A 16,228-nucleotide genomic window follows, 5' to 3' on the forward strand; every position below is an offset into this window, starting at 1 on the left:
GATTTACAAAAAGATGCCATGATGTAATGGGTTGACTGGAAAGGTATGTGTAGACAAGCTGATTGGCTGTGCCAGCCAGGAGCCAGAATTCTGATTGGCTGCTGTCTCTAGCTTGCTGCTGAGACAAATAGTTTTAACTGCCACTTTCACCTTGGGGACTGAGGAGAGTGCTAACTAGAAATGGTCAGGGAGGAAATGGCTGCCAAGTCTCCGAAGCCCGATTATTTACAAGGCAAATGAGGCATATTTAAAGACTGTTTAAAAGACTGTTTATTACCCCTGTTCTCTGTGTGAATTCAGAGACTGCTGTATATATTGTTGCCCTGTTTGATCTTTTGAACTGAAGTAAAGATACTGTTACTTGTTACACAAGCCTGAGCGACGCTTTATTATACTGCAGGGTTTCAGAAACTGTGGTAAAGCTTCTATTTATTTATTTCTACAACCTCCAACACTGTGTTCAATTCTGTTTTAATGCATATTTGTATATTTTAAATTGTATACTAATGCTTTAATGTCAAGCGGGATATAACCAACAACCTCATCCCATGGCTTCCCTTGTGTGCTATTGTTTTTAAGTGAATGTGCATTTCACAATGTTGTCACTCACCTCGAGCTGTGTGGAGAGGCAGGCAACAAATAAAATGCTAGGCATGTTAAATAAAAGATCCGACCTTTATTTTAAAATACAATGCATTTGTACATAAGTCATTCTCTCACAGGCGAGGGAACACAATACTGCTTTCTGCCTTGGCATTGGGTGGGTTGAGGTCTCCCTGGGATGTTATAGGGTTAACTTTTTTTAGGGTGGGAAATCCCAACTCCATCCAGGCAACTGAGTTCCCTCATTAAGGGCTTCTGGGTTCAGCTATGACCTAATAATAATAATCAGGAATTTTAACTTAAGGTTAAAAAACAAAACAAGACTGTATTAAGGCCGAGAATGGTCGCTCCTACCGCAGCTCCTACTTTGGCTTGTGAAACTCATCTTCAAAAGGAACGAACAACCTGTACACTTTTTATAAAATTTGTGTTTTTACATTAGTTACACACACACGCACGCACAAAAATTCCTTATACTTACTTCATAGACCTTTTACTTCATATTGTAATGAAAAACGTTTTTGCATAATCGTCTTATTAGGTACACAGAAGTGGCTATGCTGGTGAATACTAAAGGTGTTTTGTAATACAATACGGTGTTAAAAAATAAATCTGAGACGAGAGAAAGGGTCGAGAGAGAAAGGAGAGAGGCAGACGCGCACAAGATATACATGGTTATCAAATGGGGAAGTTTAGAGCCGGTACGGGCAAACTTGGGCCCTCCAGGTGTTTTGGACTGCAACTCTCACAATTCCTAACAGCCTACCGGCTGTTAGGAATTGTGGGAGTTGCAGTCCAAAACACCTGGAGGGAGGGTCCAAGTTTGCACCTACCTGCTTCAGAGGGCTTAAAACCTTAAAACAGAGGAGTAATTTTCTATTTTTCTAAGGCCACGCATGATTGCTTCGGTCAAAGCGCCAGGCTCCTCCTCCTGCAAGGGCCTGGGATATGTAGTGTGGAAAACATAGGGCCGAGGGACATCATCATCATCATCATACACTGAGCACCATGGCTGCGCAACAGGAAGGAGTCCGTGCGAAAGCCCTTCCTAATTGCACACCGAAAGGCAGGAACACATGGGACCGTCCACGTTACAATATATATATATCTATTCGTTTTTTTAAAAAACCTCACAAAACATGCATTAAACATGATAAATAGACTTCATATAGACTAGGCCCTGGGTATCTTTAAGAGTTTAAATGGCTTAAGGGTTATTTCGTCAGTTTGGTTAGCTTACAACGGTGAGAAACAATCGACCTGATCGGTTTGGTTAGCTTACAACGGTAAGAAACAATTGACCTGATCGGCAGCTCCTTTGCTCAGGAGGAAAAGAGGCACAAGCGAACGGTCCGTACTATTATTATTATGGTCTCGTTCCAGCACAAACGGACCGGTCTGCTAAGGCAGAGGTTTCCATGATTTGTTGTTGTTTTTTTTAAGAAAAGAGGAGGGAAAAAGATACACTTCAAGCTTAACTTGATTAAGCAGCATATTTCAAATAACAGCTTTTGAAGTTAAATATTAATATGGCCATTTCGAGTCTGACGTCAGCGTGGCAGAAAGGGTCCGTCCGGCTCACACCCAGCCGCTGGTCAGTTTGTAAAACATCTCTTCGTCTAGGCTCTCGTTCTGGTCCTTGGCCCGCGTCGAGAGGAAGATGTAGCCGCCGATGAACTCATGCACCACTTTGCAATCCACTTCGGTGCAGATGAAGGAGACGCGGACCTCGTCGGCAAACTCCACCGTCACCTGAAAGGCAAGACCAGGTGAGTCCAAAAGGTCCCGTTGCAGGAATATTAGGTATCTGTAGCATGTTAGAGGGCTATGCAGGTAGGCCCCAAGTTACGAAAAAGAGAGGTTTTGTAGGTTTAATGTGTTGTCGAAGGCTTTCATGGCTGTGAGTTTTCTGGGCTGTATGGCCATGTGCCAGAAGCATTCTCTCCTGACGCTCAGATCTATGGCAGGTATCCTTAGAGGTCTGTGAAGTCTGTTGGAAACTAGGCAAGTGGGGATAATGTAATATTATGGAGCTCATTCTGTAAATATTACATGCATTATGGCAAGATTTACTCTTAGTGGCAAGAGTAAGAACTCTGACATCACTGGCAGAAATATAAAATACTAGCTTGGGGACCTGGTGGTGCCTGAATTATTATAATAAGGCATTGCTTGTTTTGGGATGTTAGGTTTGGCTCAATTTGGTAAATATGAACTACAACTCCCAGATTCTCAGGGCAATCTCCCCCAAACCTCGCTTGTATGCACAGTTGGCCATGTTGGGTCTGTGTGCCAAGTTTGGTTCAGATCTGTCACTTGCTGGGCTTAATTTTCTCTGAATACTGGTGAACTATAACTCCAGGAGATAAAGGTCAATCACCTCCAAAGTCCACCAGTGTTCCCAGTTGGCCATGTTGAATGTGATTGCCAAGTTTGGTCCAGATTCCTCATCTGCTGGGTTCAGTGTTCTCTGAATATCGGTGAACTATAACTCCTGAGTGTCAAGGTCAATCACCCCCAACCCCTCAAGTATGCAAATTTGGCCATGTTGGGTCTGTGTGGTAAGTTAGTTCCAGGTCAATTGTAGGTGGGTTCAGAGTGCCTTTAGATTGCAGGTAAACTATACATCCCAGTCCCTACAAGTCCTAGAAATTGTGGTGAATTCTCCCTAAACCTCTCTCTGTAATATGTTCAGTTGCTTATCAATTCCGCTCTGTTTGCTGTGTGCCATAGGAAAGGGTAGGGAAGGGTTAAGGGAGAGGTAGTGGACGGGGTCATGCAAATGGAGAGAGAAAGGAGCACTGGGATGTGCTTGCTGTAGCCTGCAATGTCCTGGGAGGGAGTGACTTGGTGGCTCCTCAGTACTGGGAACTGTAGCCTGTTTGTGGGAGGCCGGAGACTGTCTGTGTGAGCGGACACCCGTGCCACATACACACACATACATATTTTCACTTTTATTAAGTGTATAGATATTAAATAACAACTTTTAAGTTTTTGGAAGAGCAGAGCAATTACAAATAAGTATCCAAGAAAGAAATTTTTGGAAAACTTTGAATTAGACAATATGAGTTCCAAGATTGCACATGCTGATGAAATTCACCCAAAGCGGCCAGAAGGAAAACACAGGAATTCTGCTTGAAAAAGAAAAAAGAGGGAATCAATGGTTCCCTTCTGTGGGTTACAGATGTTAACTCCCCAAATGGTTGCAGCCCAGCACATTTGGACAGGTAGCAACCAGTTAGGAAAGGCTGCAATGTGGCATCCTGGGGGCTCAGCCAGCACCGAACACTTTGGGAACATGCCCTACTCACCATTTTGATTTCCCAGTTCACGTTCCATTGCTTCATGTTGCTGAACCGCCACGTCTTGATGGCATCACTGGTACTGGCATCCATCCGGATGAGCCGGTTGTAAGCGATTCCAATCAGCTCCTCCTTCTTGCCCCCTTGAAACCTAAAATATTCCATATTTTCAGGATTACAGACCTGGAAGAGATCCCAAAGAGGGCCATCCAGTCCAACCCCCTTCTGCCGGTCAGGAAGACACCATCCAATCCCTCCCGAGAGATGGCCATCCAAATTCTGCTGAAAAACCTCCAGAAGAGACTCCACCAGACTCCCAGGTGGCAACATATTCCACTCTCAAATAGCTCTTACTATTAGGAAAGTCTTCCCAATGTTTAGGTGGAGTCTCTTATAGTTTGAATCTATTAGTCCATTCTCCTCAATGGCACATCCTTTCAAATATTTAAGGATGTCCCATCACATCCATGGGGCATATATAGTCTTGGGAGCACTTAGAGATTTTTACAGAAGTAGTCTCTCAAGCAAAATTTTTTATGCATTTGGTTGTTTTTGAATGGGTCCTATGCCCTTAACCCAGGCATAGGCAAACTTGGTGGATGATGCAGACCTTGCAATGAAGTGGGTGATGCCGAACTCCGGTAGAGACTGCCAGGCTTGAATGAATCTCATCTTGGCTTCAATGAGGCTCATCTGGGCCACATTTTGATGGGCTTCCAAGATCCGGGCCGTGATCTGTAAGGTTTCAAGGAGGAGAGACAAAGAGAAATGAGGCAAGTGCCATATGTTGGGACTTCTGTAGGAAGGGAAACAAATCTATAGACAAGTCAAAGTATGTTAGTTTGTTTGCTTGTTTGATCCACAAAAGCTCCTCTGTGGCTTAATGGATCTGGCCCAGCTCTGGCGCATAGACACCTTGTTATCCAACTTAAAGTAATTGTGGACTTTCAACTACAAAATCCACCCATCTTTGGCTCCAGAGCCCCCCAAAATGAAACATATGGATGTAGCACTCGGGTGCAACCACAAAAGGGCAGCATTGAGTTGCAAATGCTACCTAAGAGGGAGAAAGTGGCATCCTGTAGAAAAAGTCCAGCATGAAGACTACTATGAGGCAAAAACCACACCTCACAAAATGGCTAAAATAGGCAATGCTGGTTATTTACACTAGGAGATAAATAAGAGAGGGTAAACAACAGCAGCTGCACTTTTTATAATATTGCACTTGTAGCTGCAAGAGTTCCTTGCTTTTCTTTTAAATGGCAATATTGATTTTCACCATTGCTTTTGTGCAGGTCCGGAGTGAAACTGTGGACTGAAGTCTTAGTTGTATGTATTTCTTTATACTGCTTCTGTCTTGAGTCCCTTTATTGAGAGCAATGTGGAATAAGAACGAAGTAAATTAATATAAATACATTATGAAGGAGGAGATGATGGAATAGAACAAGGGATGGTGCAGGACCTGTGCCACTTCCTCTTATTAGAAGCACTGATGAAATGGAGATGATTTAACGCTCATTAAGCGCAATCCCCAAATGGGTGGAGCACAACATCAGCTATTTTTCAAGAAAAAAAATGCACAAATATTAATAAACATATTCTTCCCAAAATAGAAGAACCTCATTTCCTGGATCTCTTAGTTACTCTTAGAAAACAAACACATTTCTAGCCCTTTCAGTTATGGAAAAAAACAAATATGTAGGCAATCTCTGGGGAAGTCCCAGGTTTCAAATGCGAAATGTGTTTTAGCAACTTTGAGCTGATTATGGAGGAGGTTCAATATCATATAATAATAATAGTCATCATCATCATTATCATGCTTTTCCCCGACTTTGAGGCTCAAGGTAGCTTCCAAGAGTTAAAACCTAAACATTCACAGCACATAAGGGTTAAAAAAGGAATGACACTAGAGACAGAAAACAGCTGAAAGGAACCCACTGAAAAACAACAAATAAAAAACTTCAAAGTCCGTAGAAATGATGTATGTTAAAGGTGTTCAATCTTCAGGCCAAGCAAGTTATGTGCTGCAGCGTATTAAATCAAACTTTCATGCTCCACCGATAGAAAGAAACCGTTTTGATTTATGAAGCACTGGAATAGGATTATTTAATGACAACTCAAAATTTTATGTATTAGGCATGGGCCAACTTCGGCCCTCCGTCCAGGTGTTTTGGACTTCAACTCCCACAATTCCGAACAGCCTACCGGCTGTTCGGAATTGTGGGAGTTGAAGTCCAAAACACCCGGAGGGCCCAAGTTGGCCCATGCCTGCTGTAGGTGCACCCCTCCTTCCCACCCTTGTCCAAAAAGATGTGGATGTGGCCATGCCGTTTCCCCATTCAAGCCGCAAGCCTCCAAAGAGCTGTGTCCACATTCCAAAATGTGTGCCCTGTTGCAGATACTGGCCCTGGCTGCTTTGTGTAATTTATAATAGCACTGGGAAAAGGTGACAGTCCCAATCCATCTTGCTTTGGTCAGACCTCTTTGCCAGGAATAATAACCCTGTGTCCAGTCCTGGGCAAAGCAATTCCAGGAGGAGATGGACAAGATGAAATATGTCCAAAAAAGGGCCAAAGATCCAGTTCTATGTGGAGTGGCTTAGGGAGATGGCTCTGTTCAGCTTGGGAGAAGGGAAGGCTGAGAAAGGACATGAAAAACATGTTTAAATATTGGAAAGACAGTCACATTGAGGAGGAGGACAAGCTTGTTTTCTGCTGCTCCAGAGACTAGGACACAACGGAGCAGTAAGTTCCAATTGTTGTTTTAATTGATATATTGTATTACTGTTTTATCTTTTTTATATTGTGATTTGTATTATGTTGCTTATATTTTGTCCTTATGTTGTTTGGGCCGCTGCCCCATGTAAGCCGCCCCGAGTCCCCACGGGGAGATGGTGGCGGGGTATAAATAAAGTTTTATTATTATTAATTGTAGGAGAAGAAACACCACCTCAACCTGAGGAAGAACTTCTTGATTATTAGAGCTGTTCAGCAGTGGAATATGGACTGCTTGCAACTCCAATGGAAACTCCTCGTCTGGATTTTATGGATGGAGGCTGCATGGTCATCTGTCGAGAGGGCTTTGTCTTCCTGCATGGCAGAAGGGGTTGGACTTGATGGCCCTTGGGGTCTCTTCCAACTCTAGGATTCTATGACCTATCTCAGGTTTGCTTTTTAATTACACTATGTAATACGATTTTTGTTCCTGGGTTATAAATGTCATTTCCTAATTGGTTCTATCATAAAAACATGGGTTGCTGTGAGTTTTCCTGGCTGTACAGCTATGTTCCAGAAGAATTCTCTCCTGACGTTTCACCTGCATCTATGAGGTTGTGAGGTCTGTTGGAAACTAGGCAAGTAGAGTTTATGTATCTGTAAAATGTTCAGAAAGAACTATCATCTGTTTGAGGCAGGTGTTAATATTTCAATTGGCCACCTTGATTAGAACTGAATAGCCTTTCAGCTTCAAGGTCTGGCTGTTTACTGCTAGGGAGGATCCTTTGTTGGGAGGTGTTAGTTGGCCCGGATTGATTAATGCCTAGAATTCCTCTGATAAAAGCATCAGAAGAGAATGCTTCTGGAACATGGCCATACAGCCCAGAAAACTCACAGCAACCCAGTGATTCTGGCCATGAAAGCCTTCGACAACACACTGAACATGGGAAAGGTTTATTAAATTGCAAAAACTCTGTCTTTGCAGGAGGGACATCCTGCTATAGCACATTTTGCTCTAGTTTGTCAATGAATATCTCATCATCGAGTTTCAACCAATTCAACCTAGTTTGTGGTAGTCACAAAAACGAAGTTTCTGCAGTATAAAAACTACTTTCAAAGTAAGGATTGCACAATTAAACAGGAGTAACACTTTCAAACCAGGAACAATTTTTTTTCAAGTTGTGGTACATAGTGTTATTTCGTGACATTAAAGAAAATTACACAAAAGCGCCCAGGCCTCAAAACACGGCAAACTCCAATCAACAGCATGCATCTTTTGCCCTTCTTTTAACACTGACTCGCAACACGGCAAACTCTCAAGTGCTTGTTTGTTTGTCTCTCACTTACCAAGTCTCTTATATGGCTTGGCTGAAGAAGAACGAACACAAAGAAAAGAAAAGGAAGCAGACAAAAAAGCAATGAGAAATATGGCAAATGAGGCCAAAAAGAGGAAAATGGGCAAATTATCAATAAGAACAATAGTTCAAACCATTTGAAACAGAACAAAAGCAGACAAATGAAACCCAAAAACCTTCAACACAACTGTCCTGGGGAAAAACACAGCAAGACATTTAAAAAAGAGCATGAATGATGGAACAAAAGGTGAGCAGAAAATGGTCTGAATGGCAGAATAACATCAGAAGTCGTCTTCAGCTTTCTTTTTCAATTGACTGCAAAATCTAGACACTTCTCAGTTTCCCTTAAACTGGGTTATTATTATGGGAAGAGAGAAACCCCTTTTCTCCTTGTTCAGCATTTTTATGTCCATTTCCTTGTTGGTCTTTTTATTCCTCTTCCCAAATTTTAGAGAAATGATAAAAATAGTCTGCTAACAAATGACTATAAAATGCAAAAAAGGAAGAAAGGGTTTTTTGAAAGCTTGAATGGAATGCTCAAATTTCCTAAAATTTCTGGCAAAAATACTGCAGAATAAGTGAATCACAACTAAAAAGTTGTTTCAAGGCAAGGGTGGGGCTGTTTTTAATTGCTATAGCAACCAAATAAGAAAAAAAAACAGATTTGAAGTCTTATGGGACTTTAAAGACATGTATTTATTCAACTTCAGCTTTGTTCTGATGATGCATCCCTTTCTCTTAAATTACAATTTTGTTCTTTCCTCTTTTTTCTGGATTCACAAACCAACACAATATTGGATCATGAAAAGCTTGTGTCACAACAAGATGATAAAGATTTTGGATCCTCATGAATTACACTATGCAACACATTTTTTTGTCCCTGGGATATAAATGTCATCTAATTGGTTCTATCGTAAAGACATGGAAAATGTTTATTAAACTGCAAAAACTTTCTTCTTGCAGGAGCGACATCCTGAAGCACATTTTGCTCTAGTTTCTCATAAAGTCTCAACTAATTCAATCTAGTTTGTGGTAGCCACAAAAACTAAGTTTTTGGAATATAACAATTACTTTCAAAGTAATTCCTGCACAATTAAACAGGAAATAAATCAGGAACATATTTTTTCGAATTTTGTTTCATAATGTAATTGAACATATACAGATTATCAATTCACATGCAAACCAACTAGATGATGGGTGGGCCACTATAGAGAAAACAGGGCCAGTTTTACCCTTTCTAGAAGATGCATTAGAATGTCAAATACAACTAGAAGTGATGCCGTGTCACTTCCGCTTTCAGATCATTAAAAAAACCCAAAAGCATGGTGTTTTAAAGCATCTTGGAGGATGCATGGAGGCCAGACTACTGCATTTACCAATAGTGGAGGGATAAAAACTGACCCTTGGGGTTTTGGGGCTTCAAGGGCTGCAAATGAATGCACTGTGGCCGGAGTGAAGCCCACTTCCATCTCTGTTCCAGATTCCTCTTGATAGGATGCACTATTTGCAATGCTTACCTTACATGCTCATGTATAAGTTTAGAATTCTTACTAAAATAATCAATCCAAAAACACTTTGGTCAATGTATCCACAGGTCAATGTGTGAACAGTGCCTTAATTCTTATCAAAAAAAGGAAACAGAGCAGAAGGGCAAAACGCAAGAGCTCACTCCCTCCCAGGAGAACCTCAATGAAGCAACAATACTCTTTGCTCTCTCTCCTGTGCGTTCTACTTTTGGCCTTTTTTGAACAATTATGAGGGATGGCTGCCTTCTTGAGATGGCTTTGGTACATCTTGGGCTTATCCACAGGTCATATCCAAATCCATACCTTGGCCCCCTAAATTTATACATGAGGTCGATGTATACACGGGCATACAGGGTACGTCCAATCCCAAGTTGCTTCTCCATGCCTGAAAATAATTTGCCAACTCCCACCAGCCATGGACAGAAACACAGTGCTTAAGAGTCACTCCTTGGAGCTTGCTATATCTGTTTTGATCATAAGACACAGGCTTCTGATTGTGATGAAACAAATCTGAGTTCCTGGCCCAGGCCAGGCTTGAACATGTGATGAGGTTTATCTCTGCCAGTCGACAGATTCTACAGATTTCAGATGGGCTGCTACCTCAGAAGCAAGAACTACTCCCTCTCTGCATTCTGCAAATTCCGCAACGCCAGCCTTTCCTCCATTCCTCCCTTCTGCATTCAGTGATCCTGGCCAAGGATCAGATTGGCCAAAGCAGAGGCCCAAACCTAAAGCTATGAGGAGAACACTTGCGGGGTTCCTAAATGGAAGGAGTAACTTCTCAAACTGGATTCCACTTGTTGTGCTTTACCACAAGCCATAAGAAGAAGCGGGTAATAAATATTTATGGCCATACAGCCCAGAAACCACACAACACCCAAGTGTTTAAACTGGGAAAGCCTTCGACAATACCATCACCACTACTACTGCTACTATTATTATTTTTTTGCTTTTTTTAATATGAATTAATTTTATTTACATACATTGACAACTTACAGTAAAACAGAAGACAAAATAATGAACAATTTACAAACACATAACCCCACCACCAAGGCCTGAACAAGTATCATTTCCTTTAACATATGATTTATAAGTCAATCATTAAACAAATGTCATATCCAAAATTCCTGACCAACTTCACTTTCTAGAACATATTTAATAAAAACTGACCAGTACTAATCAAAATCAGATCTGTTAGTTTCCCCCCTGGACACCCTCATTTCCATTGATAATTTATCATTTAAGGCTACATTCCATACCTCCCCATACCATGTTTCCAGTGTGAGATTGGTTACTATCTTCCAGTTCCTTGTAATTATAAGTCTCGCCACTGTGAGTAAAATAATCACCAATTCTTTCTTTTCCATTTCTAAATTCAACTTTGTGGCATCCATTAATAATGCTGACCTAGCATCCAGGGTGATGTTTAATCCTATAATGGTACAAATTTCTATAAATATCTTGTTCCAAAAACTTTTCAACTGGGGGCATTCCCACCATAAATGAAAATATGCCCCTTTGTGCCTGCCACATCTCCGCTGCTACTATTATTAGTATTAATGTGAAAAGATGCTTTGGCAAGCAGATACATTTACATTCTCCTTCCCTATGTCTTCTACTATCAACTGGTATCAATCACAAATTGCTTCAAATATAGTCAGCCCTCCACATCTGCTGAAAGAGAAAAAAGCTGCAAATAAAGGAATTGCAATTATATTTACCTGAAATAACACCTCCTTAGTCATGATATTATGGTCAACTCACCATAGAATTGCATTAGGTGAGCAAGAGATTTCTAGAGAAGGGGCAACTATAATTTGGAATGCTTTCTGCTCGTTCCCAAACCTCCTTACATGCTCTAATTTCCACTACTTCAAAAATTATACATTTTGTTACTGTGCACATTATCTGCCTATTGCATTGGACATGACACTCTTTCAAAGAGTTAATTAACAAAGGCCTTAAAAAGCGAAATTCCACTGTCTCAGCCCCATCCCCATCCCCATTTCCTGCCCAACTGTTCCCGATGGATCGAGGTGAGGAACAACAGATTAAAATACAGCAACAAATAATGCCATTAAAAACATAAATACCAATTCTAAATACATAATCAGTTAGATGAGCACAACATTAGAAAAAATAGCATACACATTAAGCGATCAATTCGTAATTTGAAAATTTGACATTTAAAAACCTTCTGGACAGGCTTGCTGGATGAGGTTGGTCTTTAATGCTGTTTTGAATGCAGTTGGTGTATTGAGCTCAAGTATGGGCAAACTTTGGCCCTCCAGGTGTTTTGGACTTCAACTCCCATAATTCCTAACAGCCTACTGAGCTCAATAGAGATCCAAAAGCACCAACACAGATCTCTCATGCCTTTTTAAAAAAACCTTGTGATTCACTTCTATGCACGGCAGCCCATTCAATTATTCAGAGTTCCAACAATTGCACTGCAATTCAAGTTCAGTGAAAGGTCCTTCTGCAATTGTCTATGCCAATCATTTTCAAAAACTGCTGCTGCTCTGTCCAAGTGGTAAACCTGCCTTATGTCATAAGTATCCATATTTTCAATTGTTCCTTCCAATGTACAAAAGTTTTAAAGTTTGCACAGAAACATTGGTCCTTACTCATGCTAATCCCATTCTGATTTTAAGTTCGGGGAGCTTGAGGCAAGGGATGGCAGAAGGAGCAACAAAATACTCTTAACTTTCAGGCACAGCCTAAACAGACATTCGTGAAAGCACACTGGACACACAGCTGTGCAACGAAGGCCAAGGCCTTGTTCTTCTCTTGCATGGTGATTAAAAGTTTTCCACTCAACAACTTAAATGTAAGCCAGCTGTTGGTGTCTATTTGTGTGAGTCTGCAGGTAGAAGAAGGTACCAGACCATTAAAAGCATAAATACCAATGTTATTGGGTTGTAGTATGCTTTCCGGGCTGTGTGGCCATGTTCCAGAAGTATTCTCTCCTGACATTTCGCCCACGTCTATGGCAGGCATCCTCAGAGGTCATACCTCACAACCTCTGAGGATGCCTGCCATAGATGTGAGTGAAACGTCAGGAGAGAAGACTTCTGGAACATGGCCATACAGCCCGGAAAACATACAACAACCCTGTGATCCCAGCCATGAAAGCCTTTGACAACATAAATACCAATGTTTTTGTAGCTTCTCACTTATGGGCAGCCAGTCCGAAATGCCACACATTCGTAATCCTGTGTTGCTTGATATTCTGGGCCACAGCAATTCTTTCCACAGATTCCACTTTAAATCACATGGGTCAGAGCACTCTGGGAGCCTGTGGCCAGTGCCGTATATCTAGCAATTCTTCTGTTTGGAGGTTTTGCCTCAAGGAAATCATTACTAAATGAACATATTTGTTGATAAGGCAGGCTCTAATCCCCAGAGGCCTTATAATAATAACTGTGTTAGAATGCAGGATGCCATAGGATGTTTGGCTGCTCCTTATTTAAACTAATGCTTAAACATAGTTATAGGGGTATTTTAGTATTTTAATGTATCACTCCCTTGAGTAAAGGCTCTTAAAGTACAGGACAAGCTCATAATAACAATTTATCCTGGTGGTTTTTCAATCACATATTTGGAAACTCTATGAAATTTATGGGGTCTACTAGTCAAAATGAATACACACACACATATAGACACATGAATCTGCTTAGCAATAAGATTCTTTCTTGTCTTTTCTCAGAGTAAACCAGAAGGTGTTCTGCAAGAAGGAATCATATTTGGGAGTTTACATGATTCAAACAGGACATTAGGTTTCATACTACCTAAAACCCATTAAGAAGGGCATTCCAGGTTGCACTTTAAAGAACAAGATTATCTGATGATAGTGAGACCGCAGACAAGTGGATTGCGTTAACTGAAAAATTTCACTTCCTACTTTTGCAAAATATGCCCTGTGCTCTCATTAGGGTTATCTTAGGTGAAATTCGTTGTGTAACAAAATGCTGGTATGACACTGCAGAAGATAATGTAGAAGAAAGAAAAAAAACCTCTCTTGGCTTGGAAAATTGATAGGTTTTTACAATCTTGGCTCATTATAGTGGTCATCCAGTATGTAATGCATCCAGTATGTAATCAAGCAAAGAGGCCTGGAAATAAGATTTGTTCTAGTTGATGAATCCAGGTTTCTCCAACCTCCATGCAGTCATGCCGAACACATGACCTTGGAGGAGTCTACGGACAACGCTGGCTCTTTGGCTTAGAAATGGAGATGAGCACCAACCCCCAGAGTCGGACACGGCTAGACTTAATGTCAGGGGAAAATCTTTACCTTTAACTTTTAGTATGTAATCAAGCAAAGAGCCCTGGAGTTGAAGCCCAAAACACTTGGAGGGCCGATGTTTGCCCATGCCTACTATAGAAGGCGTCTGAAAGAGCACTGATTGTCTCTGATTGTTGTTCAGTTTATGAACTGCCAAACTGAGAAGAGCCATAGCTATTGATATCTAAACATTTACTCTGTGTGTGTTTGTGTATTTTTGCATATAGGGTTTTTTTTTTCTACTAACGATTGGCTTCCTAAACTTTAAAACTGTGATTTGTTTTTTACTGTTTTGGAAAGCCAGCCTCAAGAGGAGTTTCTTTGTTAAAGGTAGCCTTCACAAAACAATACATGTCCACCATGGACATCAGAAGAGCTGTAAGGCCAAGAACAAGCCATGACTGTAAACACAAAGATCCACCCAGAGGAAAGGTGTTCTTACCATACATCAAGGGAACTACTGATTGCATAGGCAAACTGATGAAGAAACACAACCTACGAACTATCTACAGACCCACAAAGAAAATCCAACAAATGCTACAGTCAGCAAAGGACAAGAGGGATCCTCTCTCCTCTGCAGCTGTGGACAAGTCTACATAGGGACCACCAAATGCAGCACCCAAACACGTGTCAAAGAACATGAAAGGCATTGCAGACTAACTCAACCAGAGAAATCAGCCATAGCAGAGCACTTGTTGAACCAACCTGGACACAGCATATTATTTGAGAACACAGAAATGCTCGACTACTCCAACAACTATCATGTCAGACTACACAGAGAAGCCATTGAAATCCACAAGCAACAGAAAGGAGGAAACCATGAAAATGAACAAAATATGGCTACCAGTATTAAAAAACTCCAAAATCAGAACAGTAAATAAGAAACAATACTCTGAAAACAGAAGAATTCCAGACAGGAATCAATCAGGGGCAGCTAATGACTCTGAACAAAGGATTCCCCCAGGCCAGGATGAGAGGCTGGGAAGGCCATTTAATGCTAACAAAGGTGATTAATTACAACATTCACACTGGCCTCCAACAGACAAGAGTTCTTCCCTCCACCCAGGAACTTCCACAGATATATAAACCTTCCTTGCTTAGTTTCTCCATATACCTCACAACCTCTGAGGATGCCTGCCACAGACGTGGGTGAAATGTCAGGAGAGCATGCTTCTGGAACATGGCCATACAGCCCGGAAAACATACAACAACCCCACAATACATGTCCTTTGCCTAATAATTGACCACAGTATCTGTTAGCAACTGAGGTCAGGCATATGGCGCAGCTTATTCTGCTGCTTTTTTCTCCAAAGCTAAGTAATAAATAGATATTACTTGTTTCTACTTCTTGCCAATGTCCACGATACTCAGTCCTGTTCTAATGAAATTATAAGTAATAAGAGTTGAACATATTGTGAATTGAACATATTGTTCAGCAATATCACTCTCTCCCCTGTGGCTCCCTTCATGTCATAGCCAAGTTTGGTCACTTTTTAACAAAGAACAACCCTGAACAAAACAAGAAAGCCTGTTGACTCCACAATTTCAGGTGACTGAGCCTGAAAGATCAAAGTAACAATGAGGCATTGTAATGAAAGGGAAGAAGAAACCTAAATATTTCAGCACAGAGGTGCTTTTAGAAAGCAATGTGGGGAAGCAATGGAAAGTTGTGAATTACTTTTTACTGGGATATAGTGTGTTTTTATCAGAATCTTGCTTCCTGCAAGAAAAAAAAGATACAAACAAAACTATACAGACCAACAAGAAAGATGTTGGAAGAATGACGGACTGCCTTTGAATACAATCCATGGATAATGCAATAAGATTAAAAATCCCTTTAGCATGATCCGCAAAACAAAGTACACACTTCTGCCTTGTTGACATGAAGCTCGTATCCATTCCCAAACTGCACACTGTACTTATTTTCAAGACCTCCCGCCCAACGCCACCGAAATACGGCTCCCATCTCAGTACCTGCTTGTTCTTATACTTCTTCAGGTACCTCGGGGAAACCAAACACTCGGGGTTGATGTCCGTTGTGACCTGCTCGCTGATGATCTGAGGGTCGGGGTTCAGGTGCTGCATCTTCAGGAAGGACAAGATGTTCTGGACTTCCAAGTTGTAGGAGCTGTCGGCCATGGTCTTGCCTTTGGAGGCCAGCCGGCAAGCGGCCATCCAGTGTGCATACTGCTTTTCCTGCAAATTGGAAAAGATGAGTAACTCAGTGAACTTTGTTTTATTTTACCCCAGGCATGGGCAAACTTGGGCCCTCCCTCTAGGTGTTTTGGACTCCAACTCCCACAATCCCTAACAGCCAGTAAGCTGTTAGCAATTGTGGGAGTTGAAATGCAAAACACCTGGAGGAGGGCCCAAGTTTGCCTCTGCCTGATTTACGCTATTCTCCATAATTCCAGAAAACACAAAATCTGAAAATTGTTGC

The 16,228-nt window shown here is 41.3% G+C and overlaps 1 protein-coding gene across 4 annotated transcripts in view; it reads right to left on the reverse strand.

Annotated features, from left to right (window-relative positions):
* Window positions 1-656: 656 nt before the first annotated feature.
* fermt2 (FERM domain containing kindlin 2) overlaps window positions 657-16,228 on the reverse strand; it is a 116,031-nt gene continuing 100,459 nt past the window's right edge. For 2 of the 4 annotated variants that reach the window (XM_062968686.1, XM_062968685.1), the window contains 5 exons: window positions 15,763-15,984; window positions 7,967-7,987; window positions 4,516-4,640; window positions 3,915-4,056; window positions 657-2,355 (listed from right to left, as the gene is read on the reverse strand). In XM_062968686.1, coding sequence (XP_062824756.1) covers window positions 2,182-2,355; window positions 3,915-4,056; window positions 4,516-4,640; window positions 7,967-7,987; window positions 15,763-15,984 — 684 coding nt within the window. In that variant the 3' untranslated portion in view covers window positions 657-2,181. The remainder of the gene's footprint in view (window positions 2,356-3,914; window positions 4,057-4,515; window positions 4,641-7,966; window positions 7,988-15,762; window positions 15,985-16,228) is intronic. The other 2 variants (XM_062968687.1, XM_062968684.1) reach the window with 1 other exon arrangement.

Source organism: Anolis carolinensis, chromosome 1, assembly GCF_035594765.1.
Source record: "Anolis carolinensis isolate JA03-04 chromosome 1, rAnoCar3.1.pri, whole genome shotgun sequence".
NCBI classification, from domain to species: domain Eukaryota; kingdom Metazoa; phylum Chordata; class Lepidosauria; order Squamata; family Dactyloidae; genus Anolis; species Anolis carolinensis.